At 31.9% G+C, this 14,533-nt stretch overlaps 1 protein-coding gene and 1 pseudogene across 3 annotated transcripts; both read right to left on the minus strand.

The window, feature by feature from the left end:
- Window positions 1–2,342: 2,342 nt before the first annotated feature.
- Window positions 2,343–10,587, minus strand: LOC130497719 (nucleolar complex-associated protein 3-like). Of its 3 annotated transcripts, none has more exons than XR_008936728.1 (6): window positions 10,411–10,587; window positions 8,288–8,418; window positions 4,347–4,485; window positions 4,003–4,110; window positions 3,774–3,883; window positions 2,343–3,646 (listed from the first exon to the last, which is right to left on the minus strand). XR_008936728.1 is itself a non-coding variant. In XM_056990763.1 (5 exons), the coding sequence occupies exons 3-5, from the start codon at window positions 4,102–4,104 to the stop codon at window positions 3,389–3,391; spliced, it is 465 nt and encodes a 154-aa protein (XP_056846743.1). In that variant the 5' UTR covers window positions 4,105–4,110; window positions 4,347–4,485; window positions 10,411–10,575; the 3' UTR covers window positions 2,343–3,388. The 3 variants fall into 3 exon arrangements, 1 of the variants encoding a protein (XP_056846743.1); XR_008936727.1 differs by having other exon boundaries at window positions 2,344–3,646; window positions 8,288–8,413; window positions 10,411–10,586; XM_056990763.1 differs by lacking the exon at window positions 8,288–8,418 and having other exon boundaries at window positions 2,343–3,641; window positions 10,411–10,575.
- Window positions 10,588–12,790: 2,203 nt separating this feature from the next.
- LOC108831610 (uncharacterized) lies at window positions 12,791–14,058 on the minus strand (annotated as a pseudogene).
- Between the last annotated feature and the right edge of the window lie 475 nt (window positions 14,059–14,533).

Here is a 14,533-nt window from a genome sequence, read left to right on the forward strand (position 1 = left end):
ATGGACCATTTCCATAGAATTTTGTCCCCAAGATATCAAAATCTCCATACATGAAAATGATACCCATAAATGTTTGATCTCTTCTGTGTCAACTTGTTTAATATGCATCATCATCCAAAAGTATCTAACTGGGGCTCCCTTTGGTTTTAAAGATAGTCCACGTAACAGAAAAGTTTTCCCAGATCAATTAATTGATATATACTGCATAACATAGAAGAAGAAAAATCAACATGGTGTGTTTTTTTTTTGAAATACAACTTCCATCGACATAATGTGGTTATAAGTCTTTATCAGTACGTAGTTTTCTGCAGTCGAATGCAACATCAGCGTATCCATTCCAATTCTTGGTTGATACGTTGAGATAATCCTTACGTTTGGTATGTGATTAGGCTTTATCAAAGAAAATGCAGAAGAAACAAAACTATAATTCAAAGATGTGTGTTTAGTTGATCTTTGATGCTTCAATCAACCTCAAGAACTTGGCTTTATAATTTTAATTGTGTATCCTTCTTTTGAATTGAGATGCCAAATGACAAGGACATGAATATATTTACTAACTAAAGTTTCAAGAAAGAGAACAAAAGAAAAAGAAGACTTTGGATTTTCTTTTGTGCCAATAGGTTTCGACTATATATAGGTTTAGTTGACATGTTGACATGTTGTAACAATACACGGAACCTTACTACGAACAAAAACAGACAACTAACTACGTCGCTTATAAGTGTTCTTAATACGTGAAGCAAAATTGATGTATTAGCAGCCTATTACCATCCAACACCATGAGAAAGAGAGTTTTGTTGTTTTACCTTCACAAGACACATGAATTTTGGACCCCCTTCCCATGCATTAAATAAATGTTCGGTCGTGTCCATAAAACAAATCAAGAGAAGTCGTGTACACATGGAACCACCACATGGACAAGATTGTTCATATCACATTCACAGTGTCAGTGTCACGTCTCCTTGGTACCATATTAGGCGTTGTGACACGCGCTGAATCAACCAACAAGAGAGTATTTAAGGTTCTGTTTGTTGGCGAAAAGTCAATAATATCTTAACGAGTAGTAGTACTCTTCTTTGTCTTCATATGAGAAGACAATGGACGGCAAGAAACGCTTCTCTTATTTGTGTTGGAACTTGTTTTTGACGAAATGGTTTTAGACCATTTTCGGTAAGTTTTCCGGACGCGGATAACTTAATGTTTGACAAACACTATTTGACAAACACTATCAAGTAATGTATTAATATGTCAAAAACAAAATTCGTTTGAATAAGAAATGTTGGTCCAAAGTCATTGACTTGGAAAGCTTATAAGCTTGAATATTTGATTATGTTTAAAAACTAGTAAATGTCCAACATAAAATATGAGGTGTGAATTGTAAGCTCAAGGATTTGGAGCCTGACATGATGGTGCAATGACACACAGAGAGTGTGGCTGCTGTGTTACACATGGACGAGAATGTGTAACACATCGACGAAGACAGAAGGAACTAAGACGTGATGGCGTGGAGAGTTCTCATTGGCTGATCTTGTTTGGACGTGATTAACAAACTAGAAGATCCTCAGATCACAAATTGGAAGATTTGGTGATGCTGGTTTTTAGGAAAAGATATATTGCACAATTGGAAACAATTGGTGGTAATAAAAAAGGGAAGTTTAGACCTAGGTTTAGGTCAAGCTTTTATCGTTGTATTCTCACAGAAACACAGACAGGGGTTTGGGGTTTCAGAAGGTGAGCGATTTGTAGAGGTGATCAACAGGGGTTGGTTCACTCAAAGGATAGATTAAGAATTGGTCCGTGTCAAGCCGTGTGTGGCGTTGAGTAATTCGGATTAGACAAGTCTTTGTAAAAGATTGTTTAAGTGATTCTTAATAAAGAGATAGTTGATCTCGAATCCTCTGTGTTCTTATTGGTTTCACCTGCTGTAGACTTTTCATGAATCCTATTGTTTATATATGGAGAAGTATGAATATACTATAGTATATTTTTGAAAAGATATACCAGTTGAAATGTGTGTGCACAAAACCGAGTTAACCAAATTAAATTTGGAATTGAGTTTGAAATTTGGTCAACGGACTATAACTTTTCTTTTGTTATTGTAACCGAATTCAAATCAATTTAGTGATTGTCTTAAATTATTTAGTAATTAAAAGAAATCATAAGTATCTTTTTCTTTATATCAAAAACGTTTTTTTGACAATGTCATTGTGGTTGTTTTGACAATGTCATAATGGTTGATTCATATTAATTACATGAATCAATGTCGTAAATTGTTTGTAGTTGTATCGTGGGACTCATTACGTTATTGAACCGTTGCACTACGGGACGTATTTTGAGTTAAGAAAAAAAATAATATCTCGTCTCTGCAGTTATATCATCATTTTTTTACTATTTGGTATAATTTTATTATTTTATTCTTTGCAATATTCAGTAATCCGTAATTTATAAAATACGGTTCTATCAATTTGTTGGAACAAAAACAATGGGTAACAAATGCCTTGGGGGGGTGGGGTACACGACTCTGGTTTGGTGTAAGATCAGAAGATAACACTTGAAGCCTGCATTTCATTACACTTACTTCTCTCCGTCCACAGAGTGCAACGAATCTCTCTTGGAACAATAATATTAATAATTGGTATTCTTTGATCAAACTATAACCAGCATAAGCTTCGTTGAGAAAGACCCTACCCCTTTCTCCTTTGTTAGTAATGTAGAAGATCCTAACATACATGGGTCTTGGACCTGACTTCGGTTTGTTCTCTAATACTTCCCCGCAAACTTAGCATCGGGTAAAAGCCAAGAGGCTGAAAATGAACCAGAAATGAAGATGACTTGAGATGAGCAAGGGTAGTTGAAGTAGGAGGCTTGTGAAGTAGGCAAATGGTTTTCTTCACCATGGAGAACAAACTTAGTGTGAGATCTATTCAGGCCTAAACTTGGAGAGTATCACATGGCTTCACTCGGATGTTTCTTTTGAACTTGGAGAGCTTAGTTGATCTCTCTCAGAGGAATAATTGTGACCTATTTGTCTCACTATGAATCTAGGTTTCCTTTACCTATTTCATTCTTCTAATATGTCTCATGAAGAAGATGGCTTCTCTTTCCACCTCTATCAAATGCTTGGAATCCAAGCCTATAAATGTTAGCCAGTCCACAAACTCAATCCAACACACGATACCAGCACTATTATTCTAAACCATTCAGCAATGTTCTTTTCTCAAGTTCTATCCTTTGTTCTGTCTCAGATGGAAACCAGAGATACCTTGACTATAGTGATGAAGAAGCACCTTAATACATAGACTTGGGACTTATCTTGGACGCAGCTTAGTGTTGACAGTGAAGCTCAAGTTTTGTTTCTCTGTGTCGTGACTTTTTTTGATGGTTTAGATTAGCAACGTCTCGTGGCGGTGAACACTTCTAGATCGAACGGCCTTTGCAAGTCTGGAGCTTTTGTGATAGAAAAAGACAGTGTTGAGAGGCTTTTTTGGTCAGGACAGTGTTGAGAGGATTTGTCTTGTGGCAGCAGGTTTTCTTTCTCAGACAAAACTCTGTTTTTTTTTTTAAAGAGATCTTCGATGTAGTCCAAGTCTAATTGTTGGCCAAGCCATCCAAGCCACCAGGATTCAACGTTGTGTCTTCTTCTGCGCTGCAATTAGTCAAAGTGACAGAGATATATAAACAGCTAAATGGTTACCTCTGAGTCTATGACTGCAAAACGACCAGAACCGTCTTTGGATTTAATTAAAACACAAATTTTCGATCTACAAATATACCTCAGGATATGGAAAAAGGTTTCAAAAACAGCAGAAAGAGTCTCTGTCTGCATCTTTCTTCGCTCTATAGCATCTGGTTCATAGGTAGCTCCCTTGTAATCAGCAGTAACCTGAAAAATGTCATCAATTTCAGATCAAAGAAACAGTAAGAAACGAACCAATTTAGATGTTATGGTCGGTCATAGAGTTTTCAAAACGTCAAATTTGGCAGAAAAGGGAAGTAAACTACCTCGTCTCTGATCTTGGACAACATTTCTCGCTTCGTTTCCTTCCTCTCATTGGCATCCTCTCTGTCACGCTTTCCGATATCCTCGTCAAAGCGTATGGACATGTACACCTAAGTACAGACACATCAAAGGAGAAGAGCCAACAGAGCCAAAGAGATTAAGAAAATATAACCAGACTGATCTCTGAGAATACTTCACACGCATTGTATTTGTCTTAGGATATGTTTTCAAATGAAAATATTAACTTTGTGATCTAGTTTTTTTTCATTAGGAACAAGCAGTTTTTCCAGCGAAGTGGTGCATAAATGTGTAGTTCTTAAAATGTTGAAGTAAGACCAACGGATACCTCAGTATAGTTAGGATGAAGTTGGCAATTTTAAGTTTTGACTTCATTAGCAATCAAGCGTACAGCTTGCACGGTCAGCTCTCCACCGTGCTTCCCTTCATTGGAGAAAAGAGACCTAATAGTAGAGCAACAGAGTCTCCTGCAAACACAAACATGCCGAACAAGTAAGTCAGATAGTGTGACCAAACAGATTCAATTGCAGAACCGTGTTGGAACTGTTTTTTGGACAATGGCTATGGCCAATCTTCTGGTGGCTTTTTCGAGCAACTTGATTGTGGGAATGATTAGATTTAGAATTGTTGGATATTTTGTTGTGAACATTATAATATAGTGTAATCATATATCAAAAACGAAATTTGTTTGAATGAGTGAAAGTCTAATATGAAATTATTTGTAAAATATTTATTTTAGAAATATGAGGTGAAATCCTCTTATGTATAATACAGATACTATATCAAAGTTTAATTAAAACTTTGCAAACATTTTTTGGTGTACTAGAAAAACATATATTGTGGTTAGACCTAAATATTAGAATTAAGAGTATCTTCAATCCTACTCGTTTTTCTTATCTATTACTCCATTTTGGAGTTAAACTTTTTTATTTATAAAATAATCTATTGAATTTTTAAAGTTTTTAATTTTACTCAAATAATATTTAAAAATGATACAATAACATGAAAGAAAATAGGATATTCCACAGAAGATTATTTAATAATTTTACATAAATATGCATTAAATATTATTTTTTAAAACAAAACAAACATAATAAAAATAAAATAAATGATATAATAATGAAGTCATGAATATATATATATATATATATAATTTTACATAACATGATAATTGAAGACGAGTGTGAACTTGATGCATCAATTGAATTTGGAAGAGAAGCTCTACCTTCAGATATCAAATTGCAGAATATAAAAATGTCTCATTTCAAAATTTCTTACTAGATTTAGAAATATCAAAGATAAAGAAGCACATACTTCATTACGAAATGCATTAGTTGATTATTTGTGGAAAATAATATTTTAATACTCATTATTGAACCAACATATATATATTATCTTTTTATGATTTCTTGTACTTTTTAATAATAATTGTTTAATTTTTAAAAAATTATATTTTAAGTAATTTTTGTAAACATAAAATAATTTGGGTTAATTGGTAAGTTTTGATAAATATGATGTATTATTAATAATCATTAATAAAATAAAATAGAACCATTTTAAAATATATATTTTTTTGAACGAACATTTTAAAATATTATTTTTGGAGTGAAAAATATAGTAATACATTGGAGTAAAAGTTAACTCTATTTTGGTGTTGCACTATTTTAGAATAAAAATAGATAATGCATTGTAGATGCTTTAAATAAATAAGATTAATCTTGTTTAGCCTTACTTTTTTATTACTAATTATTTATTTAAGTAATCGAAGCAATTGGTATCTTTTCCATACGTATTTTAAACGTCTTTGACTTGTGTCTTTGGCTAGTCTTCAAATAGTGAATTGATTCTAAATTCAATGTTGTAACATGTAACAGACAAAGAATAAAATCAGGCATGATATTATAATTATGATATAATCAAAACCAAAATCTACATTTAGTGTTGTGTGATGCACACGTTATTTTATGAGGCTAATATAAAGCCATGCTCTTCTCATTCTATCGATACACAAATCCAATATATACAAAACAAAAACAGCCTTTTTCCACTCATTTTTCTTTTTCTTTTGTTTGAGAATATATCATAGTTATAAGTTCGACAGCTTTTAGACTTTTAGTTCTCAAGTACTGCGAGACTAAAGAGTTATATCCTGGAATGGTGGAATTCATAAACATATCAAACCGACGTACAACGGGCGTTTAAAACATTAAGGAAAGAGATCTTGATTTCGACTCTGCTTCAATCATGTTTAAAGATCTATTTCCCTAATTTTTTAAACGCTCGTTGTATGTCGGTTTGATGTGTTTAAAGATCTTTTCTAGTAATCTTTTAAACGTCCACAATGCCTGTTTGATATGTTTAAGTATCTCATGATATAGCTGCATATATCTTCAATCTCATACCATTTGAGAACCAAAAGTCTGTTGAACCTATAACTATGATATGATTATCTATTTTATTAAAGTAAAAAATACCTTTTTAGTTTTGTTTGGCAACATGATTTGCAGAGTTAGAAAAATTAAAATGTTGTTTGGACACAAAGATAACATCTATCTTGGATTTAGATTATGTTTTTTTTTAATTGTTACTACAAAATTGGGCTACCTTACTTAATTTGCTATTATGATCCATTTTGATAACTGAATTATTTATTGGGTCATTGTAAGTATTGGTTGTTTATTATAATTATTGGTATTTATAGTTTTATATAATAAAAATGTAAAAATATATTTCTCTCAAACAAAATTTGTAATCCATTAATATGATAGATATGTCATTATTAATTTAAAAATTATATGGTTACAATATCAAATAAACAATGCAAAAAAAATATATACTAACGTTAGTATTTTTTCCGTTTTACAAGTACATTAAATACAATAACAATCATATGATAGCAAAGAACGTGGACCATACTTTATAAAATCTAATAATTTCCAATTTGATATAAGTTGATAATATTTTTACAAGTTAAAGTAAACACCCGCCCAGTCGGGCGGGTCAACATCTAGTACTATATTATAATGTTCACAATAAATAATCCAACAATTCTAAAATCTGGTCACGCCAACAACGATCAAGTTGCTCGAAAAAACCACAAGAATTTTATCATACTCCATTGTTCAAAAAACAGTTCCAACAAACCGGAATTAAACCGAAATTCTCAAATATCCGAATGGTTCTTGTATTTTTATATCTGAAATAGTCGAACCGAGAGCCAAACCGGTACCGAATATATTTAAATATTAATTATATATATACATATAGCATAATTAATATATATCTATAATTTAAACATCTATTAAAAGTATCTAAAAATATTTGAAGATAACTAATTATTATAAAATACCCAAACAATCTGAAAGTATACGGATAATTTTACCAGAAATATCTAAATCAATCCAAAATATTCGATACTTTTATCCGAATCCTCCTAATTATTCGACATTTTACCCAAAATACCCAATAGTTTACTCGAATTATCTGAACTACCCGAAATAACCAAACTGGAACTAGAACCAAATGAAAACCAAAATTTTCTGGGTATTTTTCGGTTCGTAGTTTTAGTATCTGAGCCAAACCCAAAACTATCTGAATCAAACCCGAACAAAAAACAGATCAAGTAATAAATTAATTCTCGACCCCTTCCCCAACCGAACCGATATCTAAAATACCTAGGTCAAATTTCCAAGAAGAAAATGGACCTATTTTTTAGTGTTCAGCTTATTATCTTAACTTTTTCCAGTAACTTTTTTAAAAACAGTAATATTAATTAATTTTAAACATAAAAATTTAGAATAGTAATAATATCAAGATAATTTCAATATAAAATTTTAAAACTTTTAAAAATCTTTCAATATACATATCTATCTTTTTTGATGATCCTAGTCTCCGGAGCCTCGAGATAATCCGACTAACGCCAATGACCGTCCATCGGAGTTTAGCCGGAAACCCGCCGAGGCATCCAGAAGGACTGGTGATCACCCCATGTAAATCTCATCAGTGGTCACACGTTAGCCTGCTTCTCTGTATTGGGCCTGAAGATCCCTCAAGATAATCACCTCCCAGCGGCGCTCGAACCCATGACTTCCCAGGTTGAGTTTAACCACTGGACCACTAACGTATGGTTCAGTGGTAACATATATTATGTGATAAATGATAACATATATATCATTTATTCTCTTTTTTTTTTTTTTTAACGCTGGATAATTATGTTATTACAAATTATGAAAATATTACGATGATTTTATAGCTGACAATTTTACCAACCTTATGAGGATTCATGCCTAACTGTATCACCTGAGCCGTCTTATCGGATCTACGTTTGACGGTACTCTTTGCGCTATGATGCAGATTTCTTGTAAGTCTTATCTCCATTAATTCATATAATTCTATCTGCACTGGGACTCAAAACTCAGACTTCTTAGTATAGAAACATTAATAAACTTTTAGTTAAACTACTGGACCAAAGATGTTTCCGCTCTCTTTTTTTTTTCTTCTTTCATGCATTTTATTTATTTTTATTTAATGATATAATTTGTTTAGATACCAAACAGTAATGGTCTACTAATATATTCACATGAAAATATGGAAAATTTTGCATTTTGAATATGATACCATTGTTTTTCATTTTTCATTCGGGTACCCATTCGGGTTTCGGTTCAATCCATTCGGGTTTCGGGTTTTCGGGGTCAAAGATTTCAGCCCCATTCGGATATTTCTAAATTTTGGTTCGGGTTTGGTTCGGGTTTGGTTCGGATCTTTGCGGGTTCGGTTCGGGTTCGGATAACCCATTTAAAATGTTTCTAAATTTTCAAAATTCATTATATACTTTAAATTTTCAAAATCTATAAGAAAGATAATATATTACATATAAATTTTCATAACATATATGTCAAAATACCTTAATTTAATATATAAATTGACTTTTTTAAAAAATATTTGGATAAAGAATCAATAGATATTTAATAATTTTGGTGTTTTCAGTATACTTTAGCTATTTCAAAAATTTACTTTTGACTATTTGCATATATTTTCCGAGTATTTTGAAAAACTTAAAGGTATCTTATATATTTTTACTATTTTTAATATACATTATATATAAAAATAATATAAATATAAAAATAATATATATATTTCTCTCCCGAGATATCTAGGATATCATAGTCCATGGGTTGGAATCTCAACATCTGAAATCATATCAAAATGATTTAAGTGTTAGTACATACAATTTCTGATGCCATTCGGTTATACAAGAAATAAAAGGCACTCGGCCAGTATGTAAACAATAAAGTCATATGGCTTGTGTGACCAATGCCATTCGGCTATTACACAATTAAGATCACACGGCCAGCAAAAAAATAAGAGGGCCACACTGCCAGTTTGCATTCTCATTAGAAATTTACTTTCTCGTAACTCATCCATCTCTTAATCAACTTGTTTGATTTATAAATCCCTTGAAAATAGTGGGATGGACGAGTGCATGGTCTAGCCATACCATATGGTATGCTACATCGACCCATGCGGTTTAATGGTCTAGTAGTACCATTCAGTACACTTCCTCGACCAAATAAAATGGATCATGATTTAGCTGCACTGTGGTGCGCATCATCCATCACCAGTGATTGTGGATCACCGTGGATCATCGAGAATCATCGTGGATCACCTTGGATTACTGATCATCGTAGATCATCGCGGATCATCGAGGATCATCATGGATCATAGATCAACGCGGATCATCGTGGATGATCACCGTGGGTGAAAGTCTAGTTGCACCTGAGGGTGAACATCATCGACCATTGATTTTGTTTTATGGTCTAATTGTACTTAAGAGTATGTATCATCGACCTTTACTTCATATGGTCTAGTCATACCTATTGGTATGCATCATTGACCTAAAAGAAAAATCATGGTGTAGCTACACTATGGTGTGCATCATCGACCAAAAGATGTGGAAAACATTAACCTTATGTTTTGTTTGGACATATAGCGTGTCATCCTTAAAGGGGTATCACTTGTTGTCCATACAAAACGAAAGTCATGTAATCACATGCTTTATATTTTAGGGTTTAGGGTTTCTTAAAATCGGAATTAAACTTTAAGGATTAGGGTTTAAAATTCAAATCTGATTTTAGGATTAGGTTAAATATTGACCTTAAATTTTGTTTGGACATATAGCGTGTCATCCTTAAAGGGGTATCACTTGTTGTCCATACAAAACTAAAGTCATGTAAAACTATTAAGGGTTTAGGGTTTTGATTTTAAAATAAAACAAGAACTAAAATCAACCAAATCAAATAGCAAAACCTTTTAAATCGGATTTAAGATGAAAAGAAGTTTGAAATCTGAATTGCTTGAACCACAAGTAAAGATTAGGGTTCTTGAGATCTTACCTTTAACTTTGCCGATCTTTTCTTTGGTTCCTTTATTAGAAACTATTGATGGTTGATCTTGGAGCTGGATCGTGCTGATAACGTGTTCTAATCCTAGTGTTCTTGTCTTAGAATAGATCGAACTAAAGAGAGAGAGAGAGAGAGAGAGAGAGAGAGAGAGAGAGAGAGAGAGAGAGAGAGAGAGAGAGAGAGAGAGAGAGAGAGAGAGAGAGAGAGAGAGAGAGAGAGAGAGAGAGCCGTATGGCTTAGAGACGAATGAATTGTTATTATTCCATGAGTAATGAGTTCCTTATATAGGATTACATAACTTGGAGACAAAGTCTAATAACTTGGAGTAGAGAACAAGTAACTTGGAGTAGGGAACAAGTAAATCTAGAATATTCCATAATAGACATCACACAATATTCATAACAACCATATATTATACGGTTTAACAAACATAAAACATTTATTATACTTTTTATCAAAAAAAAAACATCTATTATACGTATACGAAGTAACTTTAAAAGTCACAAATTCAGAAATCTTGAATGCCAAAACTATGCTACAGCAGCAGGTGGAAACGGAACGGTCAAATATGGTCTAAGTTGAAAAACAAAAGTAAAGATTGAATATATATAATTTTTTAAACTTTTAGACATAGTACTAAATTTAGAACTGATAATTTAAAAAAGGTCAAATATATATAAATAAAGTTATAATTTTTTAAAATACTCTATTACATTTTAAATATAGAGCAATTTTCCTAAAAATCCATAATTAATTCGAGACGGCCTTGTATACTACGTACCAAATATTGTTGTTTTTGGTCCCATTCTGGTTTATATAAATTTCACCATAATAAAACTCATATACTAGTCGACCGTTAAAAAAAGATCGGAAACACTGTAGTCCATGCATAATGCATATATGTTTTTTGAAAGGGCCATGCATATATAATGTTAGATCGCTTTCTATAACATATATAATATATATGATTTTTGTTGATATTGCATTTCTAAGTTTCCTACATCTTTGACGACCTTTATATAAAATAAAAGTTTACATATTGGATTTTAATATTCTTATACCAACTTAGTACATAGGCTGCAGTCGAGGGTGTTCCAATCTGGATATCGTTTTGTTTTTTGTTTTGGTATTTTTGTTTATAAAAATAATTACCATATTAAAACTATATTTACTTTAGTCTGGTTCAGTTTATATATCATTGGATTTTGATTTATCTTTTAAAATATTTTATGAATTTTAGTTAGATGAGATATCAGCTTTTATATAACACGGAGATATTTTAGTTTTAAATCGCCTACCTTTTTTTACTATTTAAAATAATTAGTAAATATAATAAGTCAATAATTATAATAAGTTAATAATTATAATAGTTTTTTATAGAATAAAAATGATAAATGTTACTAATCTATAATATTATAAATAACTAAATATTAACACACATATTTGTTAACAAAAAGGGTAAAAGTTATTTTTATTTAATTTGATAAAAATAAAACACAAATTTTAACTTAAAATAAAATATTATATTAATAAAATCAATATTTTAAATATGAAAATCATATCAATAAAATAAATTATGTATATATTCTCAATTATCTTATATAATTTAAATACAATTATATTTCTACATTTGAATTGATCGGTTTATTCGGTTTGATCGATTTATATACCAAACCATATTTGTATTCTTCGGATTTAAAAAATAGCATCTATTCGATATATTCAGTATTATCAAATGTAAACCGTAATTTTCTATTTTGGTTTGATTCAGTTTTAGTTGATTATATTTTACCGCATTGAACACTGAAGTTATTCATACGTGTGAAGATGACCTAAGCGGTTAAAATGAGGCAGCAAAGTTTTGAATGTAATGACCTTATACGATGCAAATTAAATTACATTCTTAAGCACAAGTGTAACATTAATTTTTCATATATATTTTTAACAGTAGTCCCACTTAGCGAGGCCTTTCTAAATCAAAATTTTCCGAAACACAGTTTGAATACTATCTCTAATCCTCTTTCTCAGAAAAACACTATTTCTAATACTACTCGGTTTTTGGGTTTGTTGAAAGCATCATGCATGCAACCCACTTCATCGTTTCATTTAGAAGTCATCAATTTTCTTAATTATAGTATATATTACCTTTTCTAGAAAACCATAACCACTCAGATAGGAGAGGTATTTGGATCCAAGTTAAGAGGTATATATAGTGAATTAACATAATTCACTATATATATATAGTGAATTAACATAGTTAGTTGCCAATAACAAAAATGTGTTTGTTTTACCAAAAAAAAAAAAGATGAACAAATACAACGAATGCTACAAACCTTCCAACCTTTACAAAAAAAAAGGGTTATTCAAAGTATGAAACTAGGAGTATATATGGCTAGCGGAAAAAACCAACTAAACATCAATACAATCGTAATACAGTTAAATCATGAATTCAAGAATTCCATATTTTGTTCTAAAAAATAAAACCCCTCTGATATCTTTATCTATCATTTACAACAATATCATCAAGACCCCAAAAACTAAAAATGTTAAAATAAAGGCCATAAGTTTCAGATTGATATGTTGAGATCAATTTTAGGCTTTTTCGTGGAAGAATTTGAAGGCAAAGGAACAGTGGTATCGCATTTCGGACATGTCGGGTTGTTCTTCATCACCAAAACGTAAGACAAACATCCGGGACATCCTGCCGCCATCGGTGAGGCAACCTCCGTCATCATGGTACGATGATGATCATCGTCCGGTGACTGCCGTTTCTTGAACGTAGCTGCATCTCTCTTCGCTCTCTCTAGAGCTGATTTCACCTTGTCCAGCGTGCAAACGCTCTGGAAACTACGCTTCGGTGGTAAGGAGAGAGGACGGTCGGAAAAGGACGACAGCTTGGTGTCGTCGAAGAGGTTTAGCAAAGGCTTCGCCTGAGAGTTGCCTGGACACTGAGGAACATTCAAATCTTGAAACGTCGGTACTGTTTGGTTGGTTGGCGACGATGAGCGTCGTTGCAAATAAACTTTCCCTGACTGTACACAAACCACAAGGATCAGTCCATCCATTTAAATATATATATATATATATATATATATATATATATATATATATATAATATATATGTTTATTCGATTTCACTTTTAAAAGCTTTCTTTTTGTGCACCAACACTTTAAAAAGAACTAAAAAAACAACATCTTATGGTAAAAATGGTAAAAATTCTTAAGCTATAGGCATCTCATAAGTTATATATTAAAAAAGAAAATTACCAATATATATATATATAGTTTTTTTTTTGTAAACGTGTATATATATATATATATATATATATATATATAGTTGGTGTAAATAATACATATATGCCGTTCTAGAGAGATGTAAGGGCATACAAATATACATTTTTAATCATTTCGAAAACATAAAGTACAAAGCCAAGAGAGCAATAAAAAATGAACCTTCAAATCGAGTCGTTTCTCTCATCCGGTGGGAACTTGAAGGTCAAGGTCAAGCTCCAGTGACCGATCACCTCCTCTGCCGTTCCCGAGAAGATCACGAGTCATAAGCGCCGTCGTTGTTTTCTCTCCGGAGGATTCTTTCACGCCGTCGTTGTTTTCTCTCCGGAGGATTCTTTCACCACCGTTTTATCATCTTTATAACCGCTTACTAAACGTACGAGGGAGCTGACATCAGCAACCATACTAGAGAGAGAGAGGTAGAGAGTACTGGGTTGTCTAAAAACGCAGAGAGACTTATATAGATGGAGCCAATATTAAGAGCCGAAAGAAATGTAGAATCTGAGTGTAGGGGGGAATTAAATGCGAACGTTATATAATTTCAAAGTTCAATGAATTACTGTAATTTATTGTTCGATATTTCACGATTAATGTTAATGTTTATTGCTCGGCTTTATTCTAGTTTCGTGCGAAATTGATTTTACTTTAATGAGGGGGTTATCGTTGTGCCATTATTGACTACCATTTACATTTAATGAAATTTAATGTGTGTTCATCTCTCTAACCTTTTAATTTTCTTTCCCTACTTCACGATCTACACGTTTTCTTAGATCTTACACCCTTACCAAATTTTTCTCAAATTTAAAACTGTATAATTTTCTCA

Source organism: Raphanus sativus, chromosome 7 (assembly GCF_000801105.2).
Source record: "Raphanus sativus cultivar WK10039 chromosome 7, ASM80110v3, whole genome shotgun sequence".
NCBI lineage: Eukaryota > Viridiplantae > Streptophyta > Magnoliopsida > Brassicales > Brassicaceae > Raphanus > Raphanus sativus.